The 21,292-nt window shown below is 31.2% G+C and overlaps 1 protein-coding gene across 1 annotated transcript; it reads left to right on the forward strand.

Moving 5' to 3' along the window:
* The first annotated feature begins 465 nt into the window (after positions 1-465).
* On the forward strand, positions 466-7,849 carry LOC145334454 (uncharacterized). The gene is made up of 22 exons (XM_080179918.1): positions 466-471; positions 840-906; positions 1,242-1,406; positions 1,475-2,182; positions 2,313-2,339; positions 2,440-2,559; positions 2,631-2,735; positions 2,812-2,873; positions 2,940-3,021; positions 3,154-3,180; positions 3,277-3,396; positions 3,472-3,576; positions 4,364-4,405; positions 4,496-4,621; positions 5,002-5,100; positions 5,853-5,917; positions 6,004-6,079; positions 6,475-6,580; positions 6,769-6,812; positions 6,918-6,986; positions 7,126-7,188; positions 7,669-7,849. The coding sequence occupies exons 1-22, from the start codon at positions 466-468 to the stop codon at positions 7,689-7,691; spliced, it is 2,307 nt and encodes a 768-aa protein (XP_080036044.1). The 3' UTR covers positions 7,692-7,849.
* Positions 7,850-21,292: the final 13,443 nt, after the last annotated feature.

A 21,292-nucleotide genomic window follows, 5' to 3' on the forward strand; every position in this document is an offset into this window, starting at 1 on the left:
ATTCGGTACAACGCAAGTAAAACTAAATTTTTTTTAATGATTTTGACTATAAAAATGGGTATTTTTATTGTAAAAATATAATTAGTTACTGGAAACCTAAATTTATGACAAAAATAAGCTTATAATTTTGTTTCTAGGCCACGTAGTTTAATTTCAAAGTTTTCAACATGAGCATTGCAATTCTTTCAAAATTTTCATTGTACATAAAATGTCATTTTAAAATGCCTAGAACTTTTTTGTTATAGAAGCTGAAGGCTTCAAATTTCGGGTATTTGATCTACTTGTGGCAGTCTTTCAGCAGTTAAAGCGGGGTATTTCTTGCAGGCTTCCTTTAAGGAGGAGTTTTGTGATCTTTCTATGAATATTTTTTTTGTACAATTTGATATCATTTTCACAACACTTGTTTATCATGATAAAACTGAACAAAAAATTTTGCAATGTATCAGTTTCTGTTACCATCTCAAAATGAAGGTAAGCCATATCAAATAAGTTAATATTTATTTATGTTATTAATGCCACCCCCCCCCCCCCCCCCCCCGTCCCACCCAACAGAACTATGAACTCTGGCCGTGGCGCTCGGCACCCTTGCCTGTCTAGATGCAGCGCTTGGCTCCCTTGCCTGCCTAGCCGCAACGTCTGGGTCTGGATACTCAAATTTTCAAAATTAAAAAAAATATTTCTACAAGAACGCCTTTTAATCTAGTAAATCTTGCATGTTGTCTTAACTTTTTGATATGATGTTCTTATTTTCAAAAGCAGATTTATGTTGTAATACAGTAATTGCCTTAAGTTTTTTTGTTTTATTTTCACATTAGATTAATATTATATAAATTATTTAGGTGAATACTGCCCTATTCTTGTGTCTTGCAGTTATTGGCATTACATTTAGTGTAACTGAAGCACGAGGTAAATATTTAGATCAAAATATAAACAATAGTGCATCTGAATTATTGCAATAGGGGCCAAATTGGTTTCTGACTGAACATTGTTTTTTAAAAGTGCTACATATATGTAACTTACAGAGAACTTTCTGATTACAAAAACAGAATAAATCACTTAATTTTTTCATTATTCTTTGATGTTTAAAATATTTAAAAATAGTGGTATTTTAAAGCCTCAAAGCTACAAGTTATTTATCACAATCTCTATACTACAATAATTTCATTTATTTTACTGGAAAGTTCAAGTAATTGCTAATTCATCTCAAACCATAATCAAATGACATCATTATTTATTCTTAGGATCAAAATGTGCCATTTTCAAGGGTTCTCCAAAAATTAGAGAAAGAGATTTAGGAAAATGTAATTCAGCTATGGAGTGTGCTGAGGCTTGTGATGATAAGAAGAAATGTTTAATGTGGGAGTACAGTAAACAAAGAAAGAATTGTAAGCTTTCTGTGCTTAGAAGTAAGTATTTTCTATTATGAAAATGTATAATGTTCTTTTCCATTATAAAAGTTTCAATATTTTTGTAGTAAAGGAAGACAATAAGACAAACTTTGGTATACACAACTGCAAATCTACATGTCCGACTCCAACAACCTGTCCACCAACAACTACATGCCCACCTCCTACAACTTGCCCACCTACAACAACTTGTCCACCTCCTACAACTTGTCCTCCTCCTACAACTTGCCCACCTACAACAACTCAAACAACAAATATATCAACAACATCAACAACAACTACAACCACTACTACAACAACAACTTCTAGTACTTTTACAACAACTACAACAACCACAACCCCCACCACAACTACAACTACTACAACAACTACAACCACAACCACAACAACTACTACTACAACAATTATTACTAAAACTTCTACAACAACCACAACAACAACAACAACAACTACAACTACAACTACCACTACAACCACAACTACTACTACTAAAACAACTACTACAACAACAACTACTGCAACCACTACTACAACGACTACTACTTCTACAACCATTACTACAACAACAACTTCTAGTACTACTACTACAACTACAACCACTACAACCACTACTACTACTACAACTACAACCACAACCACAACCACAACAACTACTACAACTACAACTACAACCACAACAACTACTACTACAACAACCTATACAATTACCACTACTTCAACTACAACCACTACAACTACTAAATCTACAACAACAACTCCTCTACGAAGTTGTCCAAGTAAGTGATTTTTTAATTTTCATAGTATGAATCAAGTATTCTCTGTTTATCAATTTGTGGAATTTACCAAATTTCTAGGTAATTTTATAAAAGGAATATATAATAAAATAAATATTATTTTATTTTTTAGGTGGTTGGATTTTAAATCCAGATACAGGTAATAACACTCTTCACTTTATAATGATTAAAATTCAAATCATAAAAGATTTGGATTTTTCAAAAACATAATTGCCAGAAATAAATAATTATGTTCTCAGGATTTTGCTACAAAGTATTAGGCAATGAAGCTAGCTGGAGTGTTTCCAAAAGTAATTGTGAGAGTTTTGGTGGTGAGTTGGCTTCAATGCGTACAAGTTTGGAAAATAACTTTGTTTATGGTAAGTTTTAAACATTTAATAAAACATTTATTGAATTAATTTACACTCCTATTCATTAATAAATATTTTAGACAATATTGTTACATCTACTACAACAACAATATATGGATTTTGGATTGGAGGATCAAGTATTTCATCTGATGGTACAAGCTGGAAGTGGACAGATAATACTACTGGTAACCTTGGTTGACTTTTTTTGTTAAATAACCTACTTCTATATAAATTTTGGTTCAGTGTTTTGTTATATTTTAGTATCCTATTTCAACTGGAATTCAGGAGAACCTAACAACATAGACACTGAAAAATGTATGGAGGTATAAATAAGAATTATTTATAGAAAAAAACTTATATATTTTTTATATATAATTGATGTTTCATAGATGAGATGGTTGGATGGTAGATGGAATAACTTACCATGTGACTTTATCCGCCCCTCAATATGTAAGCTACCAAGTTGTCCAAGTAAGTGGATCAAAATTTATGAATTTTTTATCAATCATTACAAAGCATTTTTCTTTACATCATTAATTTTTGGAATTTATAAATTTTCTAGATTATTTTGTAAGACCAGTAAATAAAAAATATTTTTTTCAGGTAGTTGGATTAGAAATCCAGATACAGGTACTGATAAAATTATTTACTAAATAATAGATAAAATTTATATTATTATGGATTTTCAAAAACATAATTGCATAAGTTAGCTTATTCTGTGCCTAGGATTTTGCTACAAAGCATTGGACAATGAAGCTAGCTGGAGTGTTTCCAAAAGTAATTGTGAGAGCTTTGGTGGTGAATTGGCCTCAATTCGAACAAGTTTGGAAAATAACTTTGTTTATGGTAAGAAAAAAAAATTTAATAAAATTTCATTTTTATAAATTAAGTTATAATCCTATTGCTAATTGAATATTTTAGACAATATTGTTCAATCTCACACAACAACAAATCATGGATTTTGGATTGGTGGATCAAGAGATTCTTCTGTAGTTACTACCTGGAAATGGACAGATAATACCATTGGTAATCTTGATTGACTTATTTTTCTTAAATACTTTCTTTATTAAAATTTTTGTTCAGTGTTTTATTCTTATACAAACTGGTATACAGGAGAACCTAACGCCATTAATGAAAAATGTTTGGAGGTACAGATAAGAATATCTTTTTAGATATAAGAATTCAGATATTTTGTAAATAGAAAATTTATATTTAAATTGTTACTTAAGGTAAACATATAACAAAAATATTCCTAAAAATCATGTTTTGCATCCATGTTTGCATAAGAATTGGATTCATTAGAAAATATTTTCCATATTCCCTTAGTGAGGACCAAAAAGGGGCCCAGTTAAGTAGGATTTTTGAATGTTATTTTATAGATGAAGGTAGTTGGTAAATGGAATGATTTATTCTGTGACCTTAGCCGTCCTGCAATATGTAAGCTTACAGGTATATCATCATATGTATAAAATAGCAAACTTCTAAATACAAAAGCAATATGAAAAGTAAATTTGAGTTATTTTTATCAAACATATTTTTAATGATACTAATTTTTAAAGATAAATTTCTAGCCTAAAGTTGATATCCCAAGCAAGAACTTAATTAGATCTTTAATTTTGTAACTTTCTGTTTTTACATTTTATCAATAAATTTATTCATGTTTTTTTTAAATGTCATACTCCAACTCCTACTGTTTCTGTAATTTCTAATTGCCATTATTTGGTGAAAAACAGCAATTGCAATTCAAACTAAAGTGTACACAAGACATATAATTGAGGTTAAAAATCATCAAAATTTATTTAATTTGTTTTAGAAAATCCATGTCTTGAAGGATGGTCTTATTATCCTGCAACAGGTATAGTTATACCTGCTTCCATAAAGACATAAGTAAAACTATTTTGATTTGAATTAAAATACATGTTCTTAATATTTTTTACCCCCTTAGGTTCCTGCTTCAAAACTCTAAATGGGAATATGTATTGGGAGGAAGCTAAAACAGCTTGTGCTTCTTTGGCCAGGGGTTCAAGTCTTGCCAAAATAACCACAAGCGAAGAAAACAATTTTGTAGTAGGTTAGTACTAAAAGAGTATTGAGGAACAAAATAAAATAATGATTTTATTATTGCCGCAAATATTTATAAAATAAGACAAAAGTTAGTTAAGATTATGGTGTAGAAAGGGGTCCGACTTTTAAGGTTTATGAATAGAAAAATTTTTTGCCTGGTTTGCTGCCATCCTGTCCCATCAGGATGGAGGTATTAAAAAATTTCAACTTTATGTTTTGTGTAATACTTTGTGTTTACTTTGTAAAACTTAAAAGTCTTTAATTACACAGAAAATAAAATTTTAACTCCTCCCCCTCTTAACTGTTAAATATGCTCCAAAAAATTTATATGTTGACTTTACCTATATATCTTCAATAGGAGCCAGACAGAAATTAATTCATATTTAGATCTAATCAAAAAAGTTGACACTGAAGAAGTTGGATTTTGGATGGGAGCTAACGACTTAGAAAGAGAGGGATTCTATGTTTGGCTTGATGGATCTGAAGGTAAATTTACCAATGTTAAATAATGCTTACTGTGATGGTTCTAAGGTATTTGACTGGAGGTTTAAATACCTTGCAAACGTTTTAAAAATTTGTCCTAACCTCCTTTCGAGGAAGCTTTGTGTTTATCAAGAGCAACATATTCCATTCCTTATCCCAACCCAAAAAGAATGTCGTCTTTGTAAGTGTACACTTGAGAGTATCATCAGAGACGGTTTTGTGCGGTCTGTTGACAAGCCACTTCTGTTTATATATTGAGAGAATGAAGATATGCGGAGACAAAAGTAGGGCCTAACATTGGTCATAGAGCGCGGATTGATGCCACTAGTGTATTGGGGGCTTTACCTTGAAACACATCAGGTACATTTAGGTTCCTTTTGTATGAAAATTGCGTGGTATATAGGAAATTAAGTAGGTTTCTTTAGGCACTTAGCCAGCTAAACAAAGGATTTAATTATGGTTCCAGAAAATTATGTTTCTATTTTTATATGCTTATTTTGATACATTTTTACATGATTCATTAATCTAATTTATTTTCTTTTAACACAAAGTACCCAAAGATTCTTTTCTTTTAAACAATTAAGATTCATAAAAGTACCCAAAGTTACTTAAACCATAAATGATATTAATACTATATATATTGAATGTTTCTGATTATTAATTGATTTTGTATTTTCAGGACAGTAGAAATAGTACAAATAATATGTACAAAGGATCAAATAATTGATTTATCTTTAAAGTTGATTTATTTTCAGTTACATTTACAGCTTGGGCGTCAGGTGAACCAAGTAATTATGGTAATAATGAACACTGTATCATAGTAAGACTCTTTTAATTAGTTTTAATTTCATTGAATTTTAAATTTAAAAAGTTTCTATATTTCACAATTTTTTTAAAAATTTACAGTGGAAGAAAGCAACAAGCTATAGCTGGAATGATTTGTATTGTGATGGAATCCTGTCAGCTGTATGTAGGATGCCAGGTATTTAATAAGCTGCAGTTTGTGGAAAAAAATGCATCTATTGATTTTGCATAAAACTAAAAACCTTTAAACTAGCATCTTCAGCTAACAAAAACATTACCAATAATTTTATTCTTTTCAGAGTTTACCTTCAATTTTCATAATTTAATTTGGTTCAAAGCATACAGACAGACACAAATTATTTCACTTTGCTCAGTCATTTTGGACTTAGTATTTGATTTGCAAAACAATTGCCTATTCTCAAAATTGAATTTTTTCATCACTTTACAACAAATTAAGATAATTTTTAGTCATAATTATAAATAGCTATAGTAAATTAATTTTATGTCAATTTAAAAAAATCCTTCATGATCTCTTTAAGCATGTCTTTATATGTGCTCATTGTATAATTTTAGTTTGGATAAAACTAGAAGGTGGAAGTACACGAAATCAGGGAAATGTTCTTCTATGGAATGAACCAACAGCAGAGTACAGACATGTTTGTGATGATTTTTGGGACAAGTAATTATTATTATTACTTTTAAAATTAATTTTTTTCATAGATCTTATACATGATTTTCAGTTTATCTGAGAACTTGTTATAATCCACTAGATATTATTCGGTTTCAAAGACATACTGGAAAATGTTTTATTAAATTTAAAAAATATATAATCTTTTGTTGGTGATATCATATATATTTAATTGTCAGTACTGATGCAAATGTTGCCTGCAGAATGCTTGGATATTCCATTGGTAAAGATATAGAGCAATATGTACTATGTACAAAACTTTTACATCTAAATCATTATATATTCTTAACATTTACAACTATTTTAAATTATAACTTTGATTTTCTAGGAACTGCTACAATACAGAGCACTTATGGAACTGCTAGTAATATCTTATTTGATGATTTTCAATGTACAGGTAAATAATATATGTAGACTTTATTACATATTACATAGACTTTATATAGCATAAATGTAACCTTATACAAAATTCATTTATAGTATAAAACCTTTTTTTAGAAAGCTTAATATTATAATGCTTGCCTTATACTTTATAGGCACTGAAGAAGATTTGTATGCCTGTCCTCATATAACAGATCATAATTGTCGTTCTTATGAAGGTATAATCATATTTATAATTGTTACTATGAAATATTGGATTGTTAAATGAAGACTTAAATGACACTCTCTTTAAATATAATTACCTTATTTTATAGTAAAATGATAAAAATTGTAGTTAAGATGGGGATTGGAGTATTTCTGGAAAGGTAAAGCAGTAAAGAATATGGGGATAATGTGATTTTCTCTGCTAATATTTAAGATAGACTGCTGATTTTCTGCACCATTCCAAAGGGGATCCAGTATACAACTTATCTGGTCTGTAGGTCTCTATGTCTCAGTCCTGCTACAAAAGTCATTTATATCTGTTTTGTTTTAATTTTGTGACTCTCAAATAATTTAAATATTTTTTTTCTGTTTCCTCCTCACTGAACATCTGCTGTATAGAATCCATGTGCCAAAATGTCCATCCATGCTTTCTGTACTTTGCCACTTATTGAAGTTGTCATCCATGTTTATTTATAGTTCTCTATTTTTTCAAGGTGCTGGAGTCATTTGCAGCTAAATATGAAAAAGAGAAGATCATTATCCTGTACAATTTTTATCAACAATATTTTGCCTGACATACATAGCATTTGGTACCATAATCTATAGAGAAGCTATCTTCCTGTTCCTGTAATCCCATTTTTTACCCCTATATAAATATTACATATGGTGTGGTTTTGTTTATTAAGCTAAAAGTATTGCTTAATTTAACCCATTTACCCTTAACAGAAATTAATCAGAGCTTGATCTTTAAATCGTTTATAGGTGATTTAAACCGGGCGAATCATATGTAATAAATGGATATTTTTTAATCACTTTAATATTTTATTGCAAAACTATCCAGAAAACATTATTATAGTTATTTTTAAAATAAATTATATATTAATGTTTTATATAAAATACCATACTGACACGGCATTTTATATAAAATATCTTACTGACACGGCTTTAAGTAATAAAGTTGTACTGGCGCGGATCGATATTTTAGTGAGTGCACAAGCGATCTAAAAACATCGCGCCGAAAATCTTTTAAAAATCAATGTTTTATAGGTGCGCTGTGGCTCACCATCAGCGCACCTACGGTTCACCTCTGAATCGCCCCGATTCAGCGCACCATAAAAACGATATGAAGCTTGATCATCCTTTGAAAAGGGAATTCAAATTTCTTGTCATGAAGAAATATCATTTTATTTCTTGGAGAAAAAAGCATCGGTCTGCTTTGGAGATTGCTTCATAGGTGCCTAATACCCTCCTTGACCAAAGTTTTCAAAATATTTTGTGTTCATCTAATGTTTCTTTTGGATATGTAGTATATTTAACCTTGAGTATGAATGTATGTTTGAATGTGATTTTATTATAATTTTGTTTGATATATTGATTACTTTGTGTGAAAAATATATAATTTTGCAAGATAAAATTTTTTTTAATTTCAGAAAAGAGGGAATTACATGTACAAAGCTTCTCTGCATTGTTTAAGTTCGTAGGTCTATACTCAAAAATAAAACAGTTTTGTTATATGCATATTATTTAATACCTATATTTGCGACAACTTTTATTTAATGAAATCTTCCAATTTTTATCATGTACAAAACGGGCTGCTGTATTGCTTCAAGATCCATGACAGATCTATATAGGAAGTAAACGTCTATAAATGAGCTCGAATCTCCCAAACATATATCGCTGAAAACTCATAGTGCTTCAATTATCACTATTAAATTCTCATTGACCAGAACGAAAATACCCATTATTCTACTTTTTGCATCATAAATGTATATTTTATATTCATGTTGCTATTTAAATAAGATTGATGTATTTGATTTGTATTCATAAAACAGAAAAACTTAAGTTTATAATATAGTAAACGTAAGAAAACTTAGTTTTATAATAAATTGATTCGTGCGACACTCCCCGTAATGCGGTAGTAGTAGTAGTAGTAGTAGTAGATTTATTTTCCAATATAAAGAAAGACAATAAAATAATATACGAGAAAATAAGCATAAGTATATTTATAATTATAGTATTTCATATTTGTGTTGCTTCTGCAGTTACATTGGCAGCTAAGATGTCGCGTGAGCGGTGTTGTCTCTAGCTGTTGAAAAAAAAGGCAACTTCTATGGTTTCTGAAGCAAGAAAAATGTACATATGTACATTTATATCAGGTCCCGTTTTCCCGCGTGCAGCTTTGTAGTTCCCCCCTTTATACACTTGAATTGTGTATTTAAAAAAGAAAAAAGTTTAGTACTGAAAACCTTTCAGTTGAAAGAAAAAATTAAAAATGAAGAAAAAATTAAAAAAAACATTAAATTTTTAAAGGTTTAGATGGCATACAGGGCAGAGTAGTCTTGAACATTCAATATTAATAGATTCAATTAGATGTGCTTTAAGTTTATTTTTAAATTGAATTTTACTGGCTAAATTTTTGATAATTTGGCAATCAAAATCATTCCAAATTATAGGAAAATTACAGTATGGCAATCTTTTTAAAAGCCCAATTCTAAATCTAGGAATTCTAAAATCAAGATTGTTTCTTAATTGATAATTATCATTAAATTCTCCATTAGTTTCCCAAGTGTTCAAAAAAGATCTTGGTAAATTATTCATTTTGTAATTATACATAAATTGTAATTGAAAATATTTGACAAGCAAATCAAATGGTAAAATATTTAGTCTTTTAAACAATGGAGAAGTGTGAGCATTATACTTAGAGTTCATGATACATCTAATAGCCATCTTTTGCTTAGTTATAATTGGTTTTAAGTTGGCAGAGGCAGCAGTAGAATAAATGAGAATTCCATAAACAAGATGGCTATGAAAAAGTGAGTGATATAACGAAATCATTGATGTTTTATCAAGTATATTTTTTGATCTTCTAAGAATAAATAATGCTTTTGAGAGCTTTAGACTCAATTGTTCAATGTGATATTTAAAATTTAAATTAGGATCAAAGTAAATACCAAGAAATTTAATGGCAGGAATATCACTAGAATTATTAACATAATCAAGTTTTTTTACTAGAGCATCATTGTAATTTGAACAATTAGGATCATTTTCATCTATAACTAGGTTGATATCGTCCCAGGGTATATTTTGTCCTTGGGTGTGAAAAATAGTAAATTTAGTTTTAACTGGATGTAAAGACATTCCATTAGCCCGAAACCATTGAGAAATTTTTCGAAGTTCAATATTTACAAAATTGACAAGATCATTAAGATTTTTTCCTGAAGCTAGAATAGTTGTGTCATCACAGAATAATAACATAGATAGTAAAGTTGATCTTGGAAGATCATTAAAGAAGATCAAGAATAATATAGGGCCTAAAATGCTTCCTTGTGGTACACCACTATCAACTATGAGTAAGGAAGATTTGTCTTGGCCTATTTGAACAAATTGTTGACGTTCAGTCAAGTAGTTTTTGAACCATGTTAAAATGTTTCCATTAATACCTATTTTGCTTAATTTATTCAATAACAATCTTATTGGAACCATGTCAAATGCTTTGGTTAAATCACAAAATATTCCAATGGTAAACTCCTTATTATTAATAGCCTCAGTGATTTTATTAAGTAAATGAATCATGGGATGGGTTGTTGAGTGGTTTTTTTGAAATCCAAATTGGTTTTTGTCTATTATGTTATTAGACAATAAAAAACTACTGAGATGATTACATACAATTTTTTCTAGTAATTTACCAAAGAGAGAAATTAAAGAGATAGGCCTATAATTATTTGTTTCATCTAGAGAGCCACTTTTAAAGACAGGGTGTACCTTAGAAATTTTAAATTTTTGGGGTACTATTCCTGTCGCTAGAGATCTATTAAAAATATGACAAAGGGGAGAAGAGATTAAATCTATGATGTTTTTAATGAAATGGGATGAAAGATCCATATAATCACAACTTTTTTTATCTTTTAAATCCTTAAATGCTTCAATGACTTGGTTAGGGGTAATTTGGGGTATTTGAAAGTTTAAATTTAGTGGCTCAATGTAATCATCTGGAGGCTTATCTGTAGGAGTTATAGTTTCTTTAATTTTATCAGCTATTGAAGAAAAATGCTTATTAAACTCTTCTGCTATAAGTTTATTATCTTTTACAATGTTACCATTGATATTTAGATTGGAAGGTAAACTAGAGGTTTTAGTTTTAATACCTGCAGCTTCTCTAATAGTCTGCCAAACATTTTTTAAATCACCTTGGTGTTTTTGAATTTCTTGCTGATAATATAATTTTTTCATTTTTTTCAAGAGTTTGTTATATAAATTTTTATAAGTTTTGTAAATATTATGATCTTCAATGGTTCGGCTTTTAGAATAAATTTTAGACAATTCATCTTTTCTTAATCTTGAAGTTAAAAGACCAAGAGACATCCAAGGTTCAATTTTGTGTACATTTCGATTAAACCTTTTTTCTTTCTCTTCAAAAACAATGTTAAAAAGATCAAAGAATTTGTTATGAAACAAATCATAACTTAAATTTGCATCATTTTCTTGAATAACATCAGCAAAGCTTAATTGAGAGAGTAAAGATTTAAAGGAATTTATATTAGCTTCAGAGTAATCTCTATATTTAAAAGTTTTTGGAAATGGGCGTTTTTTCTTAGAAGATAAAATATGAAAAATAGGAAAATGATCGCTTAAATACATTGTTAATATTCCTGATTTGTATTCATTACTTATATAGTTTGTCCAACAATGATCTATAAGTGTTGCTCTATTTTGTGATATTCTAGTTGGATGATTTATAAGTTGGATAAATCCACATGCAAATAATTTATCTATGAACTCTAAGGTTTTAGGATGGTCTTTAAATCGAATTAAATCACAATTAAAGTCACCGACCAGGTAGACTTTTTGATTAAGTGTTGATAATTGATCTAAAATGTTACTTAAAATGTCTAAAAATGAATTAAATTGCTCTGAAGGAGTTGATCCATTATTTGTAGAGGGTGAACGATAAATATTTCCTATTATAAAACTATTTTTTTCAGAAACATTTACTTTAATAAATAAAGATTCAAAAGTTTTCTCTTGGAATATTGAAAGTTCCTCGAGAACTTGAAATTGTAGGTCAGTAGAGACATAGAAAGCTACGCCCCCACCCTTATGTATCGTTCTTGTTTTATACTGTAAATTATATCCATGTAAGCTAAACAAGTTTGGATCAACTATAGAAAATGTTTCTTGAAGTGCCATTATGTCAAATTTACATTTACTAGTTACTAATAAATTATGAAAATCTGAGAATTCATTAAATTTAGAAGCCAAGCTTTGTATATTTAAACTAAAGAGAGAAAGGTTGGTTTGATTTTGATTGCTTTCAATAAATTCTTCAAGACTATAGTAATTAGAAAGAATATCAATATCCCTGTAGGGTGAATCATGAAAATTATTATTTAATCCTACATCAATACTTGAATTAAAAATTTCTTTAAAGTTGAAGTTAAATGAACGTGAAAGGTTTTCAGTACTTAAAAAATCCACATTATCCTGGTTCATAGTTGTAATAAGGGGAGAGAAGCTGCGCACGGGAGGGGAAACCTGAAAATAAACATATTTTAGTACAAGAATTAATCAGGGACAGGGGACGACTATTACCCTGATATATATACAATAAAAAGAAAAGGTAAAACATTACAAAAAAAAACTGAATGATAGAAAGACGAAGTATTGTTTAAGTGCATATTTGGTTTTATTTTTAAAAAAAAATAAATTCTATTCTACAATCTTTAGACAGAAAGTAAAGTTTAAATCAATATCTATTGCGTGTAATTTATATTTTAAAAGCTGAAGAAAAAAACATTTATTAAGTCCATTATACCAATATCCGTGGTTTCGTTAATAGTTTCTAGTTTACATTTAAAATTAAATAATACATCATACACGAAAGTAGGAAGTCTGTCTGTTTGTATATTAATTAAAGTATAGTTATTTCTCGCATCCTATTATAAACGGCCTATATATAACAATTAATGATTTAGTTATTTCAAACAATAAAAAGTAAATATGAAAATTATGAAATCAAAACACAGAAAGGTAAAGTTAAAATATTCTTAGAATGATGAAATTCTACATTATACCTCTTGATTATCAAAAGCTACATCAACGTCCTCATTCAAAAGATCTCTCTGCCTTCTGGCCTCCAGGACAGCTGGCGAAGGGCCATCAAGCAGGACAGCTCTGGTACTGCTGTTGGTTCGCCTCTGGTGCTGGTGCTGCGGCTTCTCCCGGACACCCTGTGCTGATGGAGGGGCGGGGGCCGCTACTGCTGCCACATATGATGATGGTATCTGATCGTCTGAGGGGAATGCCTTGCGCCTGAAACTTCTCAGAGTTTTAACAGCTGTGTCAAGTATGGTATCTACAGGGTCCAAAATACATGGAACTGTATGTACATACTTCTTCTTTTGCAGGTCCTGGACTAGAGTAAATTTTATCTGGCCATCAAGGGTCCAAACTTTATCAACCCTAGCATCGTCACCAAGCAGTTTCACAAATTTGTAGTTGCGTGTAGTCAAGTCAGCAGTGGCAGAGAACCTTTCTATACCTGCTTCCATCTCTAATTCAGTTGGGCTAGGCATATAGTCCTTTTTCAGCCGCAAGAACAGGTTACGCTGCCATCTTTTTGTAAATCGTATGATAATAGGTTTAGGTAAATACACAGAAGGATTATTTTTACTTTTTTGTGCTTTCCCCACAAAATGACCATTTTCCAGCACATCAAACCATGCTGGAACAGCGGGAAGGATCTTTTTATCAGCATGCTCCAACACAGGCTTCACAATACGGTTGAAAACCGTCACCATGCATGCCACATCAAGGCCGAGATCGTCGATATTGCCCTGGTCAACATTGAGGCCAAAAAATCGGAGAGACCAATTGCGACAATACTGCTCACGAGCATTGTCGCAAATTATCCGCTGTCGGTCAGAATGATAAAAATCACTTTTTAACTTATTAAAGTCTGTTTGAAGAGTTTTTAATTCACTGGTTCTATTATTAAGTCTATCAGTTAGGTTTTTTATCAAAAGTTCGTGGTTGTTAGACATAGTGAATATATAATAATAAAATATAAAATGAATAGAAATATGTATAATTGTTTTACTTGCACAACAATACTCCCGCCAAAAAAATTTATACAGTCATGTATAGTGTGCGTGTGACTGTGTACAGCGGGCGGTCAAATTGTTCAAACACAAGAATAAGGAGGGAGAATTTAATCACTTGTTACTCCTTTGGCGTCTGAACTGAACTGGCGGCGGTCAGATATTAAACTAATCATTTTAACCCTTTCAGGACAAAAATTTGAAATGAAAAATATTAGAATTTTAATCTTTAAAAAATTATATAAAAATGAAGCAAAACGTTAAATCGTGTATTGTTACATTGTTATATAAAACATATTACTGAATAAATCAGTTCACAGATACTCTAATACGTTAAAGTTGTAGAAATCTTTACGTGTAACAGAGAGAGAGAGAGAGAGAGACAGAGAGAGAGAGAGAGAGAGAGAGAGACAGAGAGAGAAGGAGACAGAGAGAGGGGGAGAGAAAGAGAACGGGGGGAGAGAGAGACACAGAGAGAGAGAAAGAGAGAGAACGGGGAGAGGGAGAGAAAATATTTAGATTTTACCAAAAAGACAAGATATTTTATTTTACATACTAACGTCATGGTGATAGGGCAACTATGTAAAGCAATGGTAAAAAATTAAGATTTTTACTTTGACTTCATTGCAGGACATAACAATTTCAAGAATTTTATTGTAGAGTTTAAATTCAATAGGACAATTCTAATATGCCTAAATTAACAATCAGAACAATCTGTTAGAGACGTACAGATGGACAGACAAACCCCCACTGTAAAAAAATTTTGCTCTTAGATCATTAACAACATTATACAACCCTTTTACCAAATTTCCTTCCCTCTTACTGGATGAATGAACTGAACAATAGTTTAGGCCCATACTGGCAAGCTATGTAGGGAATATTTACAGAACTTTTCAGCCATTGAATAGCAAATGAGAAAATCATATTTTCCTCTAATCATAGCCAACAGACGAACGGAAGGACATTTTGAATTATAGATAATCTTCGCTACTAAATGAAAATGAATTTTGCAAATGTGTCATTATAATCTTAATTAAAAATTTAAGCCATCTAATTTTGATAACATATGAAAAAACAAATATTTTAGCTATTAAAATATTATGTCTCGATCCAAGAGACTGATGGACCATGTGAATTATAGAGTAAGAAGGATAGTTTCAATTCCAAAATTTCGTTTGCTTAGGGAAGGAGGGAACATTTGACTGTAAATAACACTGTAAACCAAAATTTAGTAACCACTTTGACTAAAAAAACTTTATCTGTGTTTCGTCACTTCTAACAAGAAGTGTCCAAACTTTCAATCAACAGAAGGCTTACCTTTATTCATCATCATGGGGGATGTAAAATAAATATAGTACATTATCTCCTAAGATCCCTGAGTTTAAAAATCATCAACAAGGATGATAATATCCACATGTAGCAACGTTCCTAATTGTAAAAGTAAAAACACAAAAGCAAAAAGAAGGAAAAGGAGCATAACCGACAGAATGACGAACAATGATCAGTGCAGTGGTCATACAAATCTTCACACAAAATATTAGCAGTCTTTGATATCAGAAAATAAAGTTGTGTTTATGCAGTACTGATGATCGACGGTTAGGCGGGCAGAAGTGCATTGGTCTCAAAAAAATTCAATCTTTTATGTTAAATAGCAGAAGGGAAAATAACATTTCCCCCACATTAATTTTATTAATTCCAAAGCACTATAGACAGAATAACGAAGAAGGTGAGGAATAAAACTTTTAGCAGATAAATAAGGATGACAACATCCATAACTATAGAAGCTCTTGAATTAAAAAAATAAAAGGAAAAGCAAATGAAAGCAAAAATGGTGCACAACAGACAGACATAGTAAGTAATGATGCTTAGTGGTATTTGAATATTTACACAACATTTAAAAGTTTATCTTTGATAAAAGCTGAAAAAAAAATATTTTAGAGTATTAACGATAGATCGACGGACAATTTTATTCATAGAGTAGAGGTGCATAGGTCAGCAAACATAAAAAAGCCTTCTGTCTTATCCCTGAAAGACCAGGCCCTCTACGAATTCTTAATTGACCGGATTTATACTATGATAATTGCATCAGCCTTCTACATTTTCCCTACAAAGATTTAATGTTCTCAATAGCATTACAGACCAGCGAACAATGTGAGCTGTAGGCTAGTATTTAATATAAGATACCATCGAATTTTATTTAGCAAAGCTTAACATAACTCTTTCTGGCTAACTGTCTGGAAATAAACTAACTGTAAAAGATATCTTAAAAGATACAACGTATTTTTTTTTATCTAATATCATAATATTTTTAGTTTTTTTGGTTGGTATCAAGATGGCTGTATGTTATTTAATCATACAATAAAGTCATGTTATTCCTTTTATTCTTGTCTTTCATCGGCGTTATCCTCTTAGAAATTTTTTTTTCAATTTTTTTCAATTTTGTACCGTCCCTCCCCCCCCCCCCCATCCCGACTACCGACGAACAACAATTTTAGGTTAGGTTAGGTTTTAGGCTAGAGAGCCGAGCCCTGCGGCTAGGCAGGCAAGGGGGCCGAGCGCTATGGCTAGGCAGGCAAGGGGGCCTAGCGCTGCGGGTAGGCAGGCTAGGGAGCCGAGCGCTGCGGCCAGAGTTCATAGTTCGCTGTCGGGGGGGGGGGGGGGGGTGGGGGGTTGAGTACTCAAAATTTCAATATTGAAAAAAAAATTCTAAGAGGATAATACCCTTTCATCAAGTTTTTAACACCCCCCCCCCCCCCTTTGCTATGATTTATAGGGATGTGGGAACTGATAAATATTCCATTCCACTCATTATCAAGGATGCAATTGTGTATCCTGATCGTCACAAAGCATTCAGCTTAAGAATTATTTTGAGTATTTTTATTGAATTTTGATTCATTGTTTCCAAACTAGAAGTGTTCAAACTTTTTAGCCAATAATTTAGTTTATAATCATTGGGGATATATAATGTATATCCATCCATTGTCTTAACCCCCTAAGATCCCTGAGAGACATAAATTATTAAAAATAATTAGTCAAGCAAGAATTTAACATCAGGGATGTAAAGGGATAAGACAATGTAATTAATGTGTATCCCCCATTGTAAGTCAAAATCATTGGTGAAAAAGTTGGACATTGTAGATTTGTAACGCTGACGAATGATATTATTTTATGAAATAATGGGGACCAGTTTAAATTATATTCCAATGTCCTGTAATTACCTGTCATAATTATTAAAGAGAAAATTATTATAAGCTACAATAAAAAGTTCATATTTACCAGGGATCTCAATAGATATGACAATGGCCAATCAAATGATTATAAACAAAATTATCCCTGATGTAGATAAAAATTATATGTTAAATAGTTTGTATACTTTAAAGGAAACTAATCAAAGTTTTTAAAAAGTAGAAGGTACCCATAGTTTCAGAACCAACGTGGTTATAAAACTTTGGCTACGTGTAATGAACCGAAAATCATAAAAACCATTAAAAACTGTAACAAAAGGAACAAGCTCTCATGTATGAGAGATAAGACAATGTACGATAAAATTACACATATCCCCATTGATGATAAGCAAATTAGCTCTTATGTAGATTAAATTTATTGGTTTTAAACTTTGGTTACTACTTGTTTTGAACAAACCAATCAAATAATCAAATTCAATTAAAGTTCCCATAATTTTAATATAAAACAAAATGTTTTATAAAACTTTTGATACCTAATGAACTTAAAATCATAAAAACCATCAACATAAGAAACAAGATCCAGTATACAAGCTCTCTTAAGGGATAAGACAATGAACGATAATTTGAAAAACAAAATTACCGGTGCTTGCTTACATGTGAAGACCGGAGCACCGAAAACCACCCCCTCGCTTAGTTTTGACAAAAATCCAAAATAAGGGGGGGGTAGTTTTTTAATGTCTGGAAAACGGCAAGGAGGAAAAAAGCAAGGCAAGGCAAAGAATTAACCCCCCCCTTAATTTTGAAGAAAATCAAAAATAAGGGGGGGGGTAGTTTTTTCACTGTACAACACGCCAGAAAGTTGAGTGAGGTAAATCAAGTAAATCCAGTATACCAGAGGGGAAACCTTATAACAGGGATATTCATGTTTTGGAGCATAATTTCCTCATTTATTGACTGATTTTAGTAATTGATGTATCCCTGAACAGGTAGTCTTAAGGAGAATATATCAGAAGTGTTTTCATGGGGGGGGGGGTTAATTCTTTGCCTTGCCTTGCTTTTTTCCTCCTTGCCGTTTTCCAGCCATTAAAAAACTACCCCCCCCTTATTTTTGATTTTTGTCAAAACTAAGCGGGGGGGGGGGGGGTTTTCGGTGCTCCAGTCTACCACATGTAAGCAAGTACCAAATTACCGGTTAGTAAGATTCTTCGCTACTGAAAAAAGCTTATTAATTTTGTGTATTAGGATTTTATTTTGCTAACGAAACAAGTCCATTAATTTTTAGATGTTTACTTTATCTTATTTTGCAGTTTGTTATATTTTAATTTTTCTTTTTAATTTATTGACAGACATCATACTAATGTAATATTGATCATAGTTATTTTAAGATAAATAATAAATATATATAAATGTATGCAATTCTTGCTTTTATTAGAGTAACTGTATTAAAGAAAATCAAAGGCTAATAAATTTTCAACCACTAAATATTTTGAAATCGGATCAAAAAATTGTTCAAATCCATCGCGACTCGCGCTTTAAGCAATCCATAGCTGCCTGCCAGACGATGCGCAAGTAACATAACTGCAAAGCAGGATAATTTTTAATAAACTGCAGCATTTTACAGTAATCTGCATCTATTCATTTTGAAACAAACAGCAGTAAGAATTTTAGAAACTCTTACTGTGTTAATCCAATTTAATTTCTCTTTTCTGAAAAATTAATTTTCTTTTATCCCCTTAAGGGCTTTTACAACAATTACAGTCAAATGTCCCCCTCCCTTTCCTAAATAATAGTTATTTCTCGCATCGTATTATAAACGGCTTTCCCCGGATATAGAATGTACAATTAAAAGATTAAAACCAGTTCTTTTAGACCCGAGGTGCCGAAGGCACCAGCTAAAAAAACTGGTTTTAATCTTATGATTGTACATTTTTATATTCGTGGAAAGCTGGATATAATACGATGCTAGACATAGTTTTGTTTGTATGGATGAGAACAGGTTCTTATCCACCGGATTCGAATGAATACGAGAAATATAATTAAACTTCCTTCTGCAGGAAAATCCGAATGAAAATTAAATACAATGGAGATAAATCTTGAAATATCTTGTTTTTCTTATACACGATAACAGATAAACTTAGGTTCCAATTTTGTATAGTTTATATTTTGTACTTATGAACTTTTCACCAGTTTTACAATTAATATTAAGTTTTGTTTACTACAATATACAAAGTATAGTTTCTTCGGCTTCTGGGGAGGGCGGGAAAGGTGGGGAAAGTAGCCTAAAACTAGCATAGGAAATTTACAAAGCTTCCTGAGAAAGTATAATTAATTTGGACTAATTTAGTCATAAAATCTTACTACTTTTTATTACAGGACAGCTTTTGATATTATCTGTTTGCCCCAGGAATACGGTATAGCCAACACGTGAAATAAATCTATAATGATAATTGGGGGGGGGGGGGGGGGTGCAGGTAAAAATGTTGTCAATTCTACTATGTGTTACCCCACAACGACAGCTAAAAATCACGGATTAGTTTAAAATTAATTTCGTTGTTGGTATAAGCTGCATTTGCCCTCGTACTTTTGATACTTGCCTTCATTCTAAGACTACTGGGTAAATGGTACGTAAAAATATGTTGTTGTTGTTGTTGCTATTGCATGGTCGAATTTTTGGCTAAAATTTAAAAAGTCAAGAATGAAAATAATAGCATGAACGAAAATATAGGATAGACATGCATAGATTGGTATAAGTAATTCTTGATAACAATCATAATGTTCACGTAACAACCCTGTCCATTCCCTAACATAATTAGTTAGAGTAGGGGGAATGACTTGGCCCAAAACAGGCGCAACTCATTACCATGTACAGCTAGGACTTCTCAGAAAAAGGTCGTGCAATAAAAGGGCTGGTTTTCTGATGGATGTTGATACCCTAGGCGATTGAACGCGTTACATTACAATTTAAAATGCACAGTTTGTTCAAGGTGAAGTGGAGAGGAATTGTACCCAAAGCGTCACCACGCCCCTAGAGTCAATATTCAATAGGGGGAAGCTTTATCTTTGAATTTAAATAAATTTTACTTGTTTTCCTCCACTCAATGCTAGGAGTGCAGTCGTTAGTAGTAGATATAATATTTATTTAAATCATAATTCCAAACGACCAATGTACTTTACTTGTAGAGTAGTTCCGCTTTATTTTTCTGGTACTAATTTTAAATTGGCTTCCGGCCCCTAGCCACAAATGTACAGTGATAGTACATGAAACTTTAAAAAAACAACTTCGTTTAGATTTCAAATAAGCCCTTTTTTTATAAGATAAAATCTATGTTTATGTCTTTTTATAAGCTTTTATTCATTTTATAATTTTTATATTTGGGATCGATAGTCGCCTATTTATTTCAAAATAAAGAGGGATGGGGGGGGGGGGTTCTGTAATCGACTAGTCACTGAGAGAAACCACCTTTATGTTGATAACATATCAGACTTGTATTTTATGTCGTTTATTCTGCTTCAAAATTGCATGTCGTCATTATGGTGACTGTACGAACAGGTGGGGGATATGTTACGACATCATATTATGTTAATGGAGAATTGAAAAAGAAATTGGTTCTCAACTTGTATTGTTATATAACCACATTACAAAATTTCTATAGTTTATATAAAATTTTGTATTTTAAAACATGAAGCTTGTGAAATAATGAATGTTTCTCACTATCTAACTTCCAATGCGGAATTTGAGTAAAAAAAAAACTCAAAGGTTCGCATTTCTAATCAAAGACGCTATTAAATACTTTTTTGGTCGAGGGTAGGGGGTTTGGCAAAGGAGAACACGTATT

Source organism: Acartia tonsa, chromosome 12 (genome assembly GCF_053477335.1).
Source record: "Acartia tonsa isolate MP-2025a chromosome 12, ASM5347733v1, whole genome shotgun sequence".
NCBI lineage: Eukaryota > Metazoa > Arthropoda > Copepoda > Calanoida > Acartiidae > Acartia > Acartia tonsa.

What these genes read in the sequence shown, in the direction of transcription:
- LOC145334454 (XM_080179918.1), top strand. An exon ending in ACACTGAAAAATGTATGGAG is followed by an intron (nt 2,874 to 2,939) that starts GTATAAATAAGA and finishes GATGTTTCATAG; the next exon opens with ATGAGATGGTTGGATGGTAG. An exon ending in TAATTGTCGTTCTTATGAAG is followed by an intron (nt 7,189 to 7,668) that starts GTATAATCATAT and finishes TATTTTTTCAAG; the next exon opens with GTGCTGGAGTCATTTGCAGC.